The following is a 20,006-nucleotide window of genomic DNA, read 5'->3' as shown; positions in this document are numbered from 1 at the left end:
AGTTGTGTGCTTATATAGGAAAAGCTGGATGCGTAAGTCGATTTGTATTTAAGTCCTTTACAGCTTGGGTAGTGCAGATTTAGATATGATCGTGTTGATTCTGATGTGTTTCTAGTTGGTAGGTCGATCAAGTCTGTCATGTATCCCGGGGCTTCACCGTAGATAATTTTGTGGACCAGGGTGCAGATTTTGAAGGCAATGCATTCTTTGATTGGGAGCCAATGTAGTTTTTCGCGGAGGGGTTTTGCACTTTCAAATCGCGTTTTTCCAAATATAAGCCTAGCTGCTGTGTTTATCTGTGTTAATCTGAAATGTTATCCATTTAAGTAGCACTGCTGAATATAAGTTTATTAAGTGGCTGGTGTAGCTGTTTATCTTTGTAACGTAGGCCTGCTATTTCAGGGGATTACATTATTTTTTTAAATAATTTTTTTTAGTTCAAACTTTTTATTGTCAAAACATAATCCCCTCCACCCCCCACTACCAACTCACAGCCCAGGCTATACAGCACAAGGGTAGAATAGCATCCCCTTATGTCATTCAGACAAAATATCAGCTATTTAAGTTATTACAAAAATGAACCAAAGAAGCCCAAACATTTTTATAATGCTGGAAGACTGACTCTTTACTGCAGCTACTTCTTCATACTTTCCCATTAGACATACTACATTCCCTTTCATAAGACAATATTATTTGTAATACTAAAGCCCTGCTACTGACAACGATGGTCTACAGATTTTACTCCACTGAGACTCCGAGTTCTCCCTCTAAATCATACTCCTGGCCCTCCCTTAAGTCTGTATATAGATAACCTTTGTCTGTATAACTCCATATAAAATTCTCCATATAACCCACTGGAAAAATAAGATTTAGGTGGTTGGACAAGGACTACATTTCTATGCATTTGGATGACTGAAGACTGATTATGTGCAAGGAGACAGAGAACATACGACCTTGGAGCTGACTGAATTCTGCTTACCCCACCCCCACCCCTTCTACAGATTTAAAAGATAGTACCAGAAGGGTCATTACAAGCATCTCTCAGAATCTTTTCTGAAGTTTTGGAGGGTGTACATTATTTCAAAAGCACTCTAGAAGTAAAAAGATGTTGGCTTATTTCCAGAGTGTTGTTCTATTTATGTTTTTTTATATAGATATTAGCTATTGATTAACAATGTAAACTACATAGATATCTTTTGATATGCAGTATATCAAATAAATTTGAACTTGAAGTGAACTGTAATTCGGAAGTAAAATTCAGAATAGCCAGTATCACAGGATAGATCGGGCTCAATAATCAAAGGATTTATGCTCCTAACTTTGAGAGTTATGCTCATAAACTGGTAACTTTGAAAATTTACTAGGGTTGAATGCTTATATTTTTATTCAAAATTTCACCGAGTATAAATTTAGAAGCATAAGTGGGTGATAACGGGCAGATTTTGGGTGGGGAAAAGACGTTAGGAGCTTAGCACTGATTTCCAGTACTGGGTTCCTAAATGAGGCTCAAAAATCAAGGCAAATGAATGGCAGGCTGAAATTTATGAGCATAACTTTAAAGTTCCTAAATGAAGATGAATTTTCAGCTGAAAAGTTATGCTCCTAAATTTGACTGAACATAGACGCATACATTTAGGAGCTCAGCATTTTCTGGATATTAGGGCCATGGTGTTTTTCCTTAAAGCAGCTGATGGGCGAAACACATAGAGGCAAATGTACTAAAGCAAGGGAAGCTTAGAGCACAGCTCAGTGTTGATTTTGCAAATAATTTTCTGTGCTACTGTCCAGCTTATTTTCGAAAGTGATGGGCGTCCATATTTTGACCCAAATCGGAAGATGGGCGCCCAAATCAGTATAATCGAAAGCCGATTTTGGGTGCCTCCAACTGCAATCTATCGCGGGAACGAACAAAGTTGACAGGGGCATGTCGGAGGCGGGACTGGGGCGTGTTTATCGGCCGAGCAGAGATGGGCGCCCTCGGCCGATAATAGAAAAAAGAAAGGCGTTTTTAGCGAGGTTGGGTCACTTTTTCTGGACCATTTTTTCTCATGAACAAGTCCCCCAAAAGTGCCCCAATTGCCCAGATGACCACTGGAGGGAATCGGGGATGACCTCCCCTGACTCCCCCATTGATCACTAACCCCCTCCCACAAAAAAAAGAACTTTAAAACCTTTTTTGCCAGCCTGTATGCCAGCCTCAAATATCATACCCAGCTCCATCACAGCAGTATGCAGGTCCCTGGAGCAGTTTGTTAGTGGGTGCAGTGGACTTCACCCAGGTGGACCCAGGCCCATCCCCTCCCCTACCTGTTACACTTGTGCTGGTAAATGGGAGCCCTCCAAACCGCCCCCAAAACCCACTGCACCCACATCTAGGTGCCCCCCTTCAGCCATAAGTGCTATGGTAATGGTGTAGAGTTGTGGGCAGTGGGTTATAGGGGGAATTTGGGGGGCTCAGCATCCAAGGGAAGGGAGCTATGGACTTGGGAGGTATTTTACTTTTTAAAAAAATTGTTACAATTGCCCCCTAGGGTGCCCGGTTGGTGTCCTGGCATGTGAGGGGGACCAGTGCACTATGAATCCTGGCCCCTCCCACGACCAAATGCCTTGGATTTTGAGCTGGGCGCCTTCGGTTTCCATTATCACTGAAAAACAAAACCGCCCAGCTCAAATCCGCACACATCCGATGCATTTGCCCGGCACAAACCGTATTATCGAAAAAAAAGATGGGCGCCCATTTTTTTTAAAAATACGGTCTGTACCCGTTCTCGGACATAGATGCCCATGGAGATGGGCGTTCGCGTTCGATTATGCCCCTCTGTGTTGCCCTGTGCACAGAGGAATTTAGCACATAAGAAAACTGTGCGCAAATGATCGTGTAGACATCAGCACATTGTTCACTTAAATCTAATGATAATGAAAGTATTCACTATTATATCTGGATGCAAAGAAGTGTGCACAAGAGCCAAAGGTTTAATGCCTGGTTTTCTAATGCTGTGGACATAGTATGAGGTGAAGTAATAGGTTAGCTCGATTTTCTGTGGCTACCATTAGTGAGGGTTTTGTGCCAGTAGAAAGTATAACTGAAGGGATGGACAAATTGCAAGAAAAGAAACAGCAGGGAGCCGAGGAGCCGAAATGATTGTGCTGCTGAATGCAGGGTTAAGGGGGAGGTACAAGGACTGTAAAATGATGGATGATGTGCTTGACTGCAGAAATTTAGATGATGCCAAACCAATAATATTTATGTGTAGAATGGCATTCCAAAAAATGGGAAATATTCCACAAAAATGTGTGTAAACAAAACCACACTGTGGAAACTGATTTTTACTTATATTACTTATAATATATTGATTCAATATATAAACTGCACACTCTCACTGTCCTATGAATGAAATTTAAAAAAAAGCCCATGCAGTAGTCATTCATAGACTGCCTAAAATAGGCTGTATACAATCATTGGTAAAAAAAAAAAAAAACTTCACATGAAATATTTTTAATGTTTTAATTTAAGAATTACTTCTAATGTTGTAATCACACAAAAAGCAAAAAGGAAGCGGGGAAAACCAGCACTTAGGATCCCAGACACACACAAGAACATAGTACTAGATTCTATGTATGGTGCCTGAAAAATCTGAGCCAATCCCCCCCCCCCCCCCACCTAGGTGTATTCTATAAAGTATGCCTAAATTTAGGAGTACTTTATAGAATAGGTCTAAATTTCCATGCAGATTATAGAATACGCCGAGCGCCCGTCTGTGTGACTAAATTTAGTCGCAGGCAATTAGGCCAAGAAAAGCTTGGTGTAAATGCTGACACCTTAATTAGGCACGGAACAGCACACATAGATTCTAGAAATGCCCATGACCCGCCCATTCCACGCCCCCTTAGAATTTATGCCCATCACATTACAGAATACACAGACAGCTGTGCACGTAAATTCTAATTAAAGCCAACTGCTGTTAATAACTGCTTGTTAAGTGGCTTAAGTAATTAAATTGCACGTGCAAATCCAGAATATGACCATTCTGGTCATTTTAAGTCGCGCTATATAGAATCTGGGGGGTAATGTATGTACATGCAACTCTTCCAGAAGCTGATAAAAACTGCAAAATATTCATTCTGCTTTTCTGTGGCTACTGTGCCATGCCAGTGGGCACGTTTCAATGTAATAAAAAGAAATAAAACAAATCAAAAAAGGAACTTAAGACGATACCTTTTTAAGTGGACTAACAATATATTTTAGTCCAATATAAAAGCTATCACCTTTGTTTTATTTCTTTTATTCCCTTTAAAGTGGACTAACATGGGAACCTGTGTATTAAATAAACTGTGTATTAAATACACTGGATTTGTGCATGCTTTTAGCATGCAGTTCTATTGCATACACTTTGGCTACAGCACTGAGTGCTACATTTTTTACAGTTCTGTTAAGGAACCACGCTCTGAGCTTCCGCACATGGCTCTAACACACGGCTCATTTCATCGGCCTCATACTGTGTCAGAAGTTTGCAATCTAGAAGCCTGGAGATTTGGAAGTTTAAAACCATATTCCACATGGATGACCTCAGCTTTGATAGATCTCATGAGAGCACAATCTTCTTGAAAAGATACAAAATAATTTATTGGCGATAACCATGGGGATATTAAAGTTGTAAAACAGAGTGAGATGATTCTAAAGAATTCCTATGAGGACTTAAAAACAGAGAGCTTGTTTTTGAACTAACAGATGAACACACAGTGACTTCTATTTATTGTGGTTATGAAACTGTTTAAAACAGATAATTTAAGAAATTTTATATACCTTGTTGAGGTTTACTGTATAAAGGATTTTCCTCATTTAGGGGGTAGTTTTCATGTGTATGTGGCCATATGTCTCTTCTAAAACACTGACTGCTGTAAAAGTACACTCCTTGACTCTGTGGTGTGTGTTTTGCTAGTAGGCATATACAGGAGTAAGGTTTGGCTGGAATTTAACATCCACACCTGCTGGGTAGGTGCAGTTTCCGCCACTTCTGCTAGAAATACATAATGACACAGACTGCCATGAAGGGCAGTTCTAGAAACCAAGCACTAACATTTACATGCCCATTCCCCCCCCCCTCCCCAGATTCTATATAGTGCAATTTGAGTTACACACACAAATCCAGTTGTATTCTGGATTTGTGCACTGTGACAGAGCAGTGGGTTTTTAAACCTGTGATAATTGTTTTGATATTTTCCCTGCAATGTATTTCTCTAGTTTGGCCAGCAGGCAGTGCATGTTTATGCTTAAAGCTGTTACAGAGAACTGACCTTTCCCTCTTTAGTTAACACAGAGAAAGGGGAAGTGCCTGCAGTGATGTAGCCAGCTAGTTTTCAAATGTTGTTGTTCTGAGCTCTCATTGGCCTGGAATTTGAAGTTACCCAGGAGCTACTGGCTTTTGCTCGTCTTAGCCAGGAAGAAAAGAGAGTAGGATCTCTTTGCTGAGGCTCTGTGTACAGTTATATGTCCTGATCTTCCCCGGTACTTCTTAGATAGTATACAAATATTTAGCTAGTGTTATAATTGATCCATATTTCAGTTACATGTTATTGTTCTGCTGATTGCACTTTTTCTGTTTCACTGTTCTAAGTTCTGTGACAATAAACATTCCTTTTAGTTTATTGCCTCTGCTTGTCTGGACTGATAAAGAATCCTGGTGGTTTGTGTGTTGGGTCTGCGAGTGCCTTCTGGGAACTGTGGGACCACTGAGACTGTGGCCTTCAGTAATCTAGAAATCACTGGGGATATAATTTGAAAGTGGGAGATTCGTCCAGAGGCGGTTATGACCCAGGCAGTGGGAGGAGGGTGCTAGGGTAGAGCACAAGCGGCAAGTGCAAGCGGACCTGAGCTGTGCTGGAGATAGACCCTCTAAGTGACGGCGGGGTAGCCCCAGGTGGGTGGCTAGGCATTTTGTGACATGTGCACAATTTAATTAGCCTAATAAGCCAATCAGCGTGGATAATTGAAGTTAAGAAGCAATTATTGACATTAATTGGCATTAATTTGAATTTATGCACACAAATGTCTAAGCATATTCTATAAATGATGTGCGTAAAATCTAAGGTGCAGATCTGAAAAGGGGGCATGGCCACGGGTGAGTCATGGGCGTTCCTAGAATTTATGCGCACTATTACAGAACATTGCCTGTTCTGCGCGTAATTTATACATTGGTATTTACATGAATTTTTCATTGGCATAAGTAGCTGTGACTAAATATAGTCGCAGAAAACGAATGTTGGGCATATTCTATAAACCGTGCCTAAAAAAATATGCCTAGGCTTATTTTATAAACGGTTTATAAAATAAGCCTAGGCATATTTTTTTCAGCGTGATTATATAGAATTTAGACCTACATGTGTAAATGTTTAGAATATATCCATGGAAGTGCTGGCAGGGCGCCAAAGAGGTATTACATAGCGTTCAAGGGAGCAAATACATGGGTTGAGCATGGGCAGGACATAGGCAGGGTTCCCACTCACTGCTACATGTAGGGGCTTGCACTAATGTCAGCTCTATGAATGTCAGTGCAAGTGCCTAAATGTTAGGTACTTCTGCTAGCATTCTATAATGGAACCCAGGCACCTACAGTCCAGTCCAGAATGGGTTCCTACCGCTTGCTCTCAGAGCATCTAATGGATGTGTGCTCTTATGGAATTGCCACTTCAGTGTCTTTATAGCATCTCTCTTAAGCAGCCATCCTTTTGCTGTCCAATCACTTAAGTACTGGCTCTGCCCATGCTCCACCTTCAGACCACCCCTTCATTAACCGGTCAGTGCAGAAGTTCAGCAGAACTGTCTATTTAAGTTCCAATGAATGTCGGCAAATAGGCAGGCACAAGCAATTTCCTGCCCAACTAAATCACTTAGAATATCAACCCTTTATATTCAAGGAGGCCATAGGTGGAGGGGGTGGAGACCAGACAGCCCCAGTCAGCTCACTTAATGCACAAAACAAGATCTTACTGCTGCTGTAACTCATTCCTGTGTATATCAGCTCAATATACAAAACAATTTAACTGGCCAGAAACTGCTCCACAAACCCGGAAACTCAATGCCGAGGCCCACACATGACCCTGCACTGAATTCCGGGCATAACAGTAGCGGCAGTCGGCAAAACACTGAGCATCACTGGCTGAATATTGGGTCCACTAAGTATAATCCCATCCTCTGATGTATTAATGACTTTGAATACATTTTTTGTCATTTACAAATTTGGAGGGTTAGTTCCTACTGTGCAATAGGTGAATAGTACACTATTTATGGCATTTAATGCATGTTTGTTTACTGCAATGTGAGCTAAATAAAAATCAGATACAATGCTTGCAAATCACCTCATTATTATGCAAATCAAATAATGCAAACAGTACTACTTGTGGACAGATAATGCCAACTTTGAGCTGGTGTTGTCCTTCTTCCCTTGGAGCCTCTTAAAGGGACTGATGCCTGCACTTGGGCCCACACCCCCATCTCCATGATATTCAAAGTCCCATTCCCTAACCCCAAGCCCCTGGCACTCAAATGCACATCATCCCCCAAATCTCCCAGTATTAAATTCCCAATTTTACCCCACCCTCGCAAACCTCTCTGAGATGGTATGTGGGGGAGGGGGTGTTAGTGACTTCAATGGTAAATATCACTGTGGAAAAATGTGTTATCTTACTACAGCTTTAACTATCTCCTTTAATAAACTTACTTAATGCTCCTTTCTCATTTATAAATATAATAAACTTGGAGCATTCCATTACTGATACTCTATTCATCTGGAAAACTGATCATTCAATCCTACTCTCCATTTCTTGTCTTTTAACCAGTTTCCAGTCCACAGTAGGGGACTCCCTCGTATCTCATGACTCTACTTTCCTGAAAATACAAATAGGCTTTATCACCCAGCTCACCATTATTCACTAGTTTTACACCTTCAAAAACTAATCTAATATATTGGTAAGGCAAGACTTGCTGTTACTGAACCCATGTTGACTCATTCCAATTAAAATGTGTTCATTTATATGTTCAGTCATTTTTTTTTTGGTTACCAATTTGCCTTGCACTGATGTCAAGCTAACTGGCCCTGTAACTTTCCAGATACCTTGAAGCCCTTTTTAAAAATCATATTGGCCATCCTCTATTCTTCAGGTATTATTAGTAACAGGTTAGCAATTTCACTGTTGAACACCTTCAACATTTTGGAATGGATACCACCTGGTCCTGCTGATTAAAATTTAAAGTTGTTTAAAGATTTGTTACTGTCAAGTTGCTCCATAACATCAGATTTACAATGATGTGCTTTAAGTGCTCTAAAGCTACTAATTGGGTTTCTGTCAGGTAACCTGGCCACTGCTGGAAGCAGGATACTGGGCTAGATGGACCACTGTTCTGACCCAGTATGGCTAACATAAGTATTGCCATACTGGGAAAGACCAAAGGTACATCAAGCCCAGCATCCTGTTTCCAACAGTGGCCAATCCAGGCACAAATACCTGGCAAGATCCCAAAAAAGTACAAAACATTCTATACTGCTTATCCCAGAAATAGTGGATTTTCCAAGTCCATTTAATAACGGTCTATGGACTTTTCCTTTAGGAAGCCGTCTAAACCTTTTTTAAACTCTGCTCTAAGCTAACTGACTTTACCACATTCTCTGGCAATGAATTCCAGACTTTATGTTCTTCAAAAAAAGACTTCTTACGTCAATATAACACCAATATCCTCCTCAGTAAAGGTGAAGGCAAAGAATTCATTTAGTTTTATGACATTACCTTATCCTCCCTAAGCACACCTTGGTGCTCATTTTCAAAGCATGCTAAAAGTAAGGACAGGCTGAACACTACAGACACCCTTTGTAAAAGACCTCCTTAGGCGTACAAAGTCTAAGGGGCCCTTTACTAAGCCACAGAGGTGCCTACAAGCGCCCAATGCTCATCAATTTTGAGTCACCACTTGGTTACCGTGTGGCTCTTGCAGTAATTTCATTTCTGACTCACCTCCGCTAGGCGCGCCGGAAAATATTTTTATTTTCTGGCGCACAGGCGGTAATCAGGCATTAATTGTCATTCTATGCACGTAGATCTTTACCACCCAGTTATCACGTAAGACCTTACCGCTAGGTCAATGGCTGGCGGTAAGGTCTCAGACCAAAAATGGACACGCGGCATGTCCGTTTTCAGCAAAATTTTAAAAAGGCATTTTTTACAGGTGCACCGAAAAATTATTCTGCACACACCCATAACATATCTACACTACTGCAGGCCATTTTTCAGTGTGCCTTTGTAAAAGGGCTTTGAAAATAAGCCTCTTTGTATCTTTTGGTTGTCTACCAGTCACAGGCTTTTTTTGTTTTCCGTATTAGCTTTGGCCTCTATGGCAAGGTCCTTTTCAAAGTGTCTCCTGGTCTGCCGTATCACTTATACATTAGTTGAAATGAGGGGACCAGTATCAAAAGCTCTATCTATAGACCCAGAAAATCTTTTAGTTTTTTTCAGTCAGTTGGACCACAGATATTCCAAGCTGGGAAGAAAACAAGATTGTGCTACATAACATAGTTTCAGATAAGTGTGCCATATGTATGGAAAACAAGGTGCAAGAAGGTCAATGAATCTGGAAACCTGTACGGCATGGTAATTTTCAATGCAGTTACAGGTTGATATTGAAAAGATTTGGCCAGCTGACTTTAGAAGTTAGCTGAATATATTTGGAAGGTTTAAACTATCCTACAGTTGAGCAGGAACACTTTATATTGGCAAATTGTTCAAAGAAAATTTGCCTGCACAAAAAGAGGTGAGGCTGGAACATTCCTGGAGCACAGTAAAACCTCAGCCAGCCAGAACTGGTATTCAATCCTATCTGGCTGAAGTTATTCTGGTTAAATCTAGTCATGGAGAAAAGCTGTCCTAGGGTTCTCCAAATAACTGACCTGCTGTCTGACTCTTTGAATACGGTGGGACTGCCAGCTTCTGTAAAGTTTTCAAGTCAACTTCTACTTGTATCTTATGTTTGAAAAGGGAAAATGTGCCCTTACATGCTCCTGGCAGATCTTAAATGTAGGAAAGCTCCTCTTCCTAAGCTGTGTAATGTATCCAATGGCTTAGACACGGTTTCTGAACAATGCAAAAGCTAATAAGCCATTTGTCTAAGGGAAACAGCTTGTCCATCTGCTCTACCAATAAAAGCAGGAAAAGGGATTTGTTCTATTGGTCTAAAAATCTCTTTGATGCCAATAATATATCTGTGAGGAAGATATCTGTATACAGGATATGAAGAAGTTGCTTCTGACTCCTTGGAAGGAAAGGGCTGATCTTTGGCTTAGTGGCTTTCTTGGGGCCAGATGACTGACTTCAAAGGTGACTCAGGCTGCTTGTAATATTGAGATTAAGGAAAATATCCACTGGGACTATCACTACATGTGCAAAACAATGGAACAGTAAAATCTTGCAGTGGCATGCTTACTCTCAGGGCCAGAATATTTTGGATCTATACCAAACTTTGACTCTAAATTTGTCATTAATAAGCTTTTTATATGTCTTATACTTTAAACAGTTTATTGTTCACTTAATGTTTCTTTCCTACTGGCCATATTTAATAGCAATTCTTTTGCTGAACTATGTTTACAGCAGTTTGGAGAGCTCTTAAAGTGAATGTCCAGATTTCCAAATATAGCAGCCAGTGGCAACAAATTGATTATGGTTTGAGGTTGTTCTGGTAGACCAGCTAAGGACTTAGTTTGACTACTGGAACAGAAACCAAGAAGTAAACTCACTCCCAATTCACTAACTGGGGCACATAGCTTCTTAACTATGGAGAGAGACTGTGCATAGTGAGAAGACAGACCATGAACAAGGAGAAGGAATCATGGAAGGAGTCAAGACAGAGACTGCATGAAGGCAAGGAAAATGACAGACTATGTAGGGGAGCAGGAATCAGGAGAGGAAAGAACAAAGAAAGAAGCCACGAATGGTAAGAAGCAGTGAGGAGTGAAAAGAGAGCCTGTGCATGCTGACAATGGAAGAGGAAAAAGCCTATAGAGGATGAACAGAACTGATAGATGTGATATAAGATGCATACTGGGAGAAATGCACAAAAGGTAGAACATGATGCAAAAGAGCTAAGAAAGAGAATGCATGTGATGGGGGGTTAAGAAGAGATACATGATAGGTATATGTAAAGATGCAGGGTAAGACAGGAAGAATAATAAAAACAAAAAACAGCAGATCAGACCTTGAAGACTTCTACTTCTTCCAGGATCAATTCTTCAGTCTCCATATCATCTTTGGGAAGTACAATCACTTTCTGCACAGTGCCCAGATCTGAAATGTATGATTAGGAATCAATTCAGGGAACACATACCAAAGTCTCTTAAAGGGCAATTCTTTAACACCCCTTGCCCGCGGTAATGTACAGAATGCTACCACTGTCGCCTATATGTGTGCACATACTCGCACAAGCATCAGTTTAACACTATTCTGAAAGGGTGCACATTAGTGGCATCACACTTACATATAATAGTGAACACATGGGCAGAGCTACCAGTTACCCATGTAACTGGCCGTGTCCTGGCCATAGTTATACCAGGTCCGTGGTTGTGGGTGCATAAATGTATAATATGCCCGCACCAAATGCCATTATAGAACAGACTTTCACTGTGCGGCATGGTGGCACCCCCTTACTGCCCAGATCGGAAATGTTTGATTAGACAAGTCAGGGAGGATGTATCAAGGTTGCCTGATGCCCAGATCTGGTGCAAACCCCTTTAAAATCAGTGCTTTATCTGTGGAAATAGCCCAGAGTATCACAAAACATCTCTGAGCTCATCATTATGTATAAAGGTCACTGAGCTTATAGCAAACATTTCTTATAAAGCAGAAATTCTCAACCACCTCATTTTGAAAGGCTTACTCTGCCCACAGGAATGGGCTTTTTATAAAATGTGCCATGCTAGGTACGGGGAAATTGATGTATCTACAGATTGTATGTGAATACTTTCATTACCAGCAAGCAGAAGCATTCATGATGGTGTGGATGGAGGCAGAGTCTGTACTTCTGCACCCACACTTACATGCCACTTGACAGTGTAAGTGTACATAATACTGTCACTTTTACACTTACACATGTAAGTGGCAGCAAAACAGGGAAACAGCAGTGCAAATGATCCAGAAGACCACAAAAAGTCCCTTCAGAAATGCTTTATTCATGTGAGATTGAAAGCTAAAATGAGCCCGACACTGGCTGTGTTCCGCCTAGGCAAGGGCCACGTTGGGGTTGTAATAACTAATAACAAATAAAAACAAAAAAATATCATATTAGTAATAATAAATACACAATCGCTGATATAAATAATAAAACAAACACATCATAAATAATAAGAGATTAATACTAAAATACAACATGTACAGTGAACAAATCCAAAACCTGGTTGGATGGTAAATAAATACTAAAATACAGTGCACTCCATTTAAGTGCATGTTGGATAAGCGCATGCTCTGTTTAACTGCATGCCGTACTTGGGTCCCATTTTTGGCGCCATCAATTTCTATGGGGACAAACTTCAGTTTAACGCACCACTGATAAGTGCAAGATTAACACATAAGCACATAAGCACCGCCACGCTGGGAAAAGACCAAAGGTCCATCAAGCCCAGCACTCTGTCTCTGATAGCGGCCAATCCAGGCCCCAAGAACCTGGCAAAAAAAACAAAATTCACTTCTATGCATGGTTTAAGACTACTCCTCTGCAGGAAAGCCTCTGCATAAGTGCACGCATGGAATATGGAAGCCAATTGGCACGTGACAAAGGGGCGGTAAAGTTCAAATCTCGTTGGTTAACTGCCACAGGCAGAATAAGCGAAAGAAAGTTGTTAGAGTGTACACTGGAGTCGTCGTCGTCATCATCGCGCAACTGTAAGACTTTAACACTGGCTGAACGAATAGAAGTTCTTAAAAAATCAGAAAACAAACAAAGTAAAGCATCTATTGCTAAAGAATATGGTGTCAATCCCAGTCAAATTTCACGTATCTTGAAGCAGAAAGATCAGCTTCTGGAAGACTGGCAAAACAATACAAATCCACACCGGAAACGAAAACGGGCGGGAAAAGCTGAGGAGGTGAAGATGCTCTTCTTTGGTGGTTTTCTCAAGTCAGGAGCAGGCAGTTTCCTGTCAGTGGTCCACTGCTTATGGAGAAAGCTAATCAGCTAGCTGAAAGTCTTGGACTAACGGAATTAAAAGCCACTGTTGGATGGTTGGAAAGATGGAAGGAGAGGAACAACATAAAATGCAAGAAACAGCATGGTGAAAAACAAGACACTAATGACTTTGGTGCTGAAAATTGGGTTGTTTCAGTTCTTCATACCATCTTGAACGAGTTTGCACCTCGTGACATTTTCAATGCTGACGAAAACAGTCTCTACTGGCGAGCGATTTCTGATGGAACACTTGCATTCAAACTAAAAAATGAACTTGTAGAGCTACTATTAGTAATATGCAATCTATCACTAAAATCAGGTGTGGTACCGGAAGACTGGAGGGTAGCCAATGTTACGCTGATTTTTAAAAAAGGTTCCAGAGGAGATCTGGGAAATTATAGACCGGTGAGTTTGACGTCGGTACCAGGCAAAATGGTAGAGGCTATTATTAAGAATAAAATTACAGAGCATATACAAAAACATGGGCTGATGAGACAAAGTCAACACAGATTTAGTGAAGGGAAGTCTTGCCTCACCAATCTACTGCATTTTTTTGAGGGAGTGAACAAACATGTGGACAATGGGGAGTCGTTGGATATTGTGTATCTGGATTTTTAAAAGGCGTTTGACAAAGTGCCTCATGAAAGACTCCAGAGAAAACTGGAGAGCCATGGGAATTCTCAATGGAGAAGGGTAGTTAGTGGGGTCCCGCAGGGGTATGTGCTGGGACTGCTGCTTTTTAACATATTTATAAATGACCTACAGATGGGAGTAACTAGTGAGGTAATTAAATTCGCAGATGATACAAAATTATTCAGGGTCGTCAAGTCGCAGGAGGAGTGTGAAAGATTACAGGAGGACCTCGCGAGACTGGGGGATTGGGCGTCCAAGTGGCAACTGAAGTTCAATGTTGACAAGTGCAAAGTGATGCATGTGGGTAAGAGGAACCCAAATTACAGCTATGTCATGCAAGGTTCCGCGTTAGGAGTCACAAACCTAGAAAGGGATCTGGGAGTCATCGTGGATAAGACTTCTGCTCAGTGTATGCGGCGGCTAAGAAAGTGCACAGAATGTTGGGTATTATTAGGAAAGGGATGGAAAACAAACAACGATGTTATAATGCCGTTGTATCGCTCCATGGTGGGACCGCACCTCGAATAGTGTCCAATTCTGGTGCCGCATCTCAAAAAAGATGTAAAGGAATTTGAGAAGGTGCAGAGAAGGGCGACGAAATGATAAAACGGATGGAACGACTTCCCTATGAGGAAAGGCTGAGGTTAGGGCTCTTCAGCTTGGAGAGAAGGCGGCTGAGGGGTGATATGATAGCAGTCTACAAGATAATGAGTGGAGTAGAGCGGACAGACGTGAAGTGTTTGTTTACACTTTCAAACAACAATAAAACCAGGGGACACAAGATGAAGCTAGAATATGTTAGATTTAAAACAAACAGGAGAAAGTTTTTCTTTACTCAGCATGTAGTTGGACTCTGGAACTCGTCGCTGGCGAATGTAGTGACAGCAGCTGGCCTTACAGAGTTTAAAGGGGGTTTGGACAGATTCCTGAGGGAAACGTCCATTGAAAATTATTAAATTTTTTTTTTTTTGGGGGGGGGGGGGGGTTGCCGGGTTCCTGAAGCTGGGATTGGCCGCTGTCGGAGACAGGATGCTGGGCTTGATGGACCATTGGTCTTTTCCCAGTATGGCAGTGCTTATGTTCTTAAGCCAAAACTACAGGAAGTAAAACGTCGAAGGACCGACTGACGATCCTCCTTTGCTGCAATATGGATGGGAGTGAGAAGTTGGAACCACTTGTCATTGGAAAGAGCAAACAGCCTCATTGCTCCAAGAATGTTAAGCGACTTCCTGTGACATACGAAGCTAACGCAAATTCATGGATGACTGGGGAAATTTGGAAGCAGTGGCTAAATAAGTTAGACACTAGAATGCGGGCACAAAAGCGTCAGATTTTGTTGCTTTGTGGTAATTGTGCTGCACAAAGGGATGATGTTAGGCTGTCTAATATCAAGATGGTCTTCCTGCCACCAAACACTACCTCTCTGATCCAACCTATGGATCAGGGCATAATAGCCAATTTCAAAAAACATTATCAGGCTCTTGTGCTACATCGTCTGATGGGCGTTATGGATGACCAGACTGGCAAGGATAAACGTGCTGTTGAACTGCCTCGTAATCTATCACTGTTGGATTCCCTACATATGCAGAAAGAAGCCTGGAATCATGTTACACAGGCAACCATTGTGAACTGCTACAAGCAGGCAAACTTTGTTAAGGATGTGGAGAGGGACTAAACAGATGCAGCTGTTGCAAACGCGTCAGATGAACAGGCTATTGACATCCCAACCGGTGTTACTGAAGAGGAGTTCCATCACTACGTAGCTGTTGATTACGATCTACAAACAGCTGACGACAGCACTGATGTCGAGATATGTGCCTACATGCAGGCAATGGCTGATGATGAAACAGATGATGAAATGAGCAGCGAGGCACATGCTGACGAAATTCAACAACCTCCTGTCACTTTTGCAAGAAGCGGATTACACTGTGTGTGTGTGTGTATGTATGTATGTATATATGTATATATATATATATATATATATATATATATATATATATATATATATATATATATATATATATCTCAGAGCTTCTACAGAAGAACTGGTTTTGGATTTTTTCGCTGAACATGTTGTGGTATTTTACTATTAATCTCTTATGATGTGTTTATGTTTTATTATTTATATCAATGATTGTGTATTTATTATTGTTTACTAATATGATTTTTGTTTTATTTGTTATTAGTTATCATAAGCCCCTGATGCAGCCCTTGCGTGGGCGAAACACAGCCAGTGTTGGGTTCATTTTAGCGGCAGCAAAACATCCAAGCACTATTCTGTGAGGGCAATGCTTTCCACAGTTTCGTGCGTGAATGATTTTGTGTACAATCGTGCAGATCTTGAACGTAATGCGTTCCCTAAGTGGGAGCCAGTGGAGCTTCTGTCTTAAGGGTTTTGCATTTTCATATTTAGTTTTTCCAAATAAGAGTCTGGCGGCAGTATTCTGGGCAGTTTGTAGTTTTTTGATAGTTTGTTCTTTGCATCCAGCGTATAGTGCGTGCAGTAGTCCAGATGACTTATTACAATTGACTGTACCAGGGTGCGGAATATGTACCTCGGGAAGAAAGGTTTTACTCTTTTAAGCTTCCACATGGAGTAGAACATCTTTTTTGTTGTGTTCTTCACGTGGTCATTGAGGGTGAGGTTTCGATCAATGGTGACTCCAAGAATTTTCAAGTTTTTTGAGACAGGGAGAGAACAGTATGATGTGGTTATGGTAGAGAAGTGTTTTGTGTTATGTTGTGAGGTGAGTACAAGACATTGTGTTTTTTCTGCATTAAGTTTTAGTTGGAATGCATCTGCCCAGGTGTGCATTATTTGAAGGCTTCGGTTGATCTCGTTGGTGATTTCATTTAGATCATGTTTGAACGGGATGTAGATTGTGACGTCATCTGCATATATGTAGGGGTTGAGGTTTTGATTAGCTAGAAGTTTGGCTAAAGGTATCATCATCAGGTTGAATAAGGTTGGCGAGAGGGGGGATCCCTGGGGAACTCCACACTCGGGTGTCCATGGGGGTGATCTTTCCGCGTTTGTTGTTACTTGGTATGATCTTGTGGTCAGGAATCCTTTGAACCATTTGAGGACTATGCCTCCTATTCCGAAGTATTCTAGTATATGTAACAGTATTTCATGATTAACCATGTCAAAGGCACTGGACATGTTGAATTGTATAAGGAGTATGTTGTTACCTGTTGCGATTGTTTGTTTAAATGAGTTCATTGCGGACACTAGAACAGTTTCGGTACTGTGATTTGATTGAAATCCTGATTGAGAGTCGTGCAAGATTGAATGGTTGTTTAGGTATTCAGTAAATTGCTTCATCACTATACCTTCCATGAGTTTAGTTGTAAGAGGTATAGATGCTACCGGGCGGTAGTTGGTTAGGTCCATTGTGCTTTTCTTAGCATCTTTTGGTAGTGGAGTAAGTAGGATGTTTCCTTTATCCATGGGGAAGAGCCCATTTTGAAGCATGTGATTTACGTGGTTCGTGAGGTCTGTTTTGAAGTGTTTGGGTGCTGATCTTATTAGATTATTAGGGCAGATTTCTAGTTTGCATTGTGATTTGGCGTATTTCCTGAGCCAATGTGAGAGTTCAATTGATGAGATCGTGTCAAAATTGGTCCATGATCGGTCTGCTGGGCATTCCTCGGGTTTTGGGTCTAGACATTCAAGGATATTTGTGTAATCCATTGCATTAGTGGGTATCGTGAGTCGGAGCTTTATGATTTTTTTCCTTGAAGTGATTTGCAAGATTGGCTGCTGATGGGGTATCTGAGTTGTTGGATGTAACTGTGGTAGTATTTAGAAGAATATTTACGAGTGAGAAGAGTTTGTGTGTGTCCTTGTAATTTGGTCCTATTTTGGTTTTGTAATACGTCCTTTTCGTTTGTCTGATAGTGTACTTGTATTTTCTTTGTAGTTGTTTCCAGTTTTTAAGTGTGTTTTCGTCTTTTTTCTTGCTCCACGCTCTTTCAAGTCTTCTGACCTGTGTTTTTAATTCTTTCAATTCTTCGTTAAACCATGGTATTGAGTTTTTTCTATGGGAAGTTCTGGTTTGAAGTGGTGCTATATTGTTTAGTATTGTTAAGCATCTGTTCTCCCATTTTTGGAGGAATTGGTGAGTCTTTGGATGTTGTCCATTCATTGGTATAGAATTGCTGCCAGAATGTTGATGGGTCTATTTTATCTCTTGTAGTATAGGTTTGTTGTTTTTGCTTTTGCTGTGTCTTTTTTGTTCTCCAGTGGAGGGAAAAGTTTGCACTGTAGTGGTCGGACCATGGTCTGGCTGTCCATTTTGTGTCTATTAATGTAATATTTGGTTCTGATGAGAGTTTGTGGGTGACTATGTCTAGTGTATGTCCTTTGTAATGGGTGGGCTGTGTGTTTGGCCAGTGGAGCTCCCATAGTTGGAGGAAGTCTTTGCATTCTTGTACATTGCTTGAGTTAGTGTCTTCAAGGTGATGTTTCCTACTATGAGAAGGTTCTGGGTGGAAACACAGGTGTTCGATATGAAGTCCAGAAAATGCATCTGTGAGTCTTGCCATTTGCCTGGGGGTCTGTAAAATAGAATTAGGTTTAGTTGATCACATAGGTTGGAATGGTTGATTCTGACAGAGGCTATTTCGAGTTCGGGAAGAATAGATTCTGCTGTTGTTGTGACTGTGAATTGAGATTTGTAGATTATTGCTATGCCTCCTCCTCTTTTTCCTACTCTTGTCCAGTGGGTGATTTTGTATCCTGGAGGACAGAGCACTGAGATTATTGGATCTTTAGGATCGTGGATCCAAGTTTCACTGATAAGTAGGAAGTCGAGATGGTCAGCTGTAATCCAATCCGTTATTGTCATGGTTTTATTGACTACTGATCTGGCATTGATGTATCCTATTTGTATTTTTACCTATTAGCACTCTAAATCATGCATTAGCTATTTCTTAAAACCATTTTTTTTGAGATGGCATGTCATAGACAGAGAATGAGAGTGGAAGTGATATCCAATTAGTGCATTCCGATTAGGAGATGGTAAAGGCTCCCGTGTTAATGTTTTCTAAGTACTGAGTGCTACTGCAAACATTAGTGAACAGCCTGCAAAAAAAAAAAAAGCCTAAAAATATGCTGCGGTAAATCTGGGTTTAGGGCATGGAAAAGTCTTGCATTACAATGCACTAAGCCCAGATTTTACCCCACTTTAATAAAATGGACCCAAAATTACACAGAGAAACATAGTTTAATGGGACAGAGTCAACATGGATTTAGCCAAGAGAAATCTTGCCTTACCAATCTGCAGACCACAAAGAACAGAAGAAACATCTTCTAATGTTGAACACACTTTATTCCAGTCAAGTACACATACAGTCCAAAATGCCCACATTTCACCTCCTACAGGCAGCATCAGGGGCTACAACTATGAGGGACCCCCATGGTATATACACCTCATAGTAAGAAAATCTTACAAAACTGGTGAAACACAAATAGCACCTCAAGGGCTGGTACACAAAGCTTGCCTTCACAGTCAGCATTGGAATGCCACATCGGGCTCTATGTGTACTTGACTGACTGGAATAAGTGTGTTCAACATTAGAAGACGTTTCTTCTGCTCTCTGTGGACTGCTTGATATTTTCTGCAGATTCATTTCCTCTGGCTGTTCCTCACCAATCTGCTACATTTTTTTTTGATAGGCATGAATAAACGTGGGTAAAGGACAGCCAGTTGATGTAGCATGTCTGGACTCTCAGAAAGTTTTTGACAAAGTCCTTCTTGACAGACTCCTGAGGAGATGGGATAGGCGGCAATGTTCTGTTGTGGATTGGGAACTGGTTAAAAGATAGAAAATAAAGAGTACGGATAAATGACCAAGTCTCTCAATGGAGAAAGATTACTAGTGAAGTACCCAGGGATCTGTGTTGGGACAGGTAGTTTTTAACATATTTATAAATGACCCAGAAATGGATATGATGAGTGAAGTAATCAAATTTACAGATGACACAACAGAAATTTCAGGAGGATCTTGGGCAACGGGAAGACTGAGAATCCAGATGGCAAATGAAATTTAGGGGAGAGTTAATACGTTGCATCCAAGTTGCTTCCCCTTAATGTGTGTTAAAGGGGACTAATGTAGGTTGCAGAGCCATAGCGCAGTTTTAGTTAGGTTACAAAATGGTACATAGTAATGA

At 40.9% G+C, this 20,006-nt stretch overlaps 1 protein-coding gene across 2 annotated transcripts in view; it reads right to left on the bottom strand.

The window, feature by feature from the left end:
* The window catches only part of SEMA3F (semaphorin 3F), a 549,876-nt gene that overhangs the window by 75,793 nt on the left and 454,077 nt on the right, over positions 1 to 20,006 (bottom strand). For both annotated transcript variants that reach the window (XM_030205370.1, XM_030205371.1), the window contains one exon: positions 11,237 to 11,325. In XM_030205370.1, the coding sequence (XP_030061230.1) occupies positions 11,237 to 11,325 (89 nt within the window). The remainder of the gene's footprint in view (positions 1 to 11,236; positions 11,326 to 20,006) is intronic.

Source organism: Microcaecilia unicolor, chromosome 6, assembly GCF_901765095.1.
Source record: "Microcaecilia unicolor chromosome 6, aMicUni1.1, whole genome shotgun sequence".
NCBI classification, from domain to species: Eukaryota; Metazoa; Chordata; class Amphibia; order Gymnophiona; family Siphonopidae; genus Microcaecilia; species Microcaecilia unicolor.
Note: the sequence above shows the minus strand (reverse complement) of the source record. Positions and strands in the feature narration are given on the sequence as shown.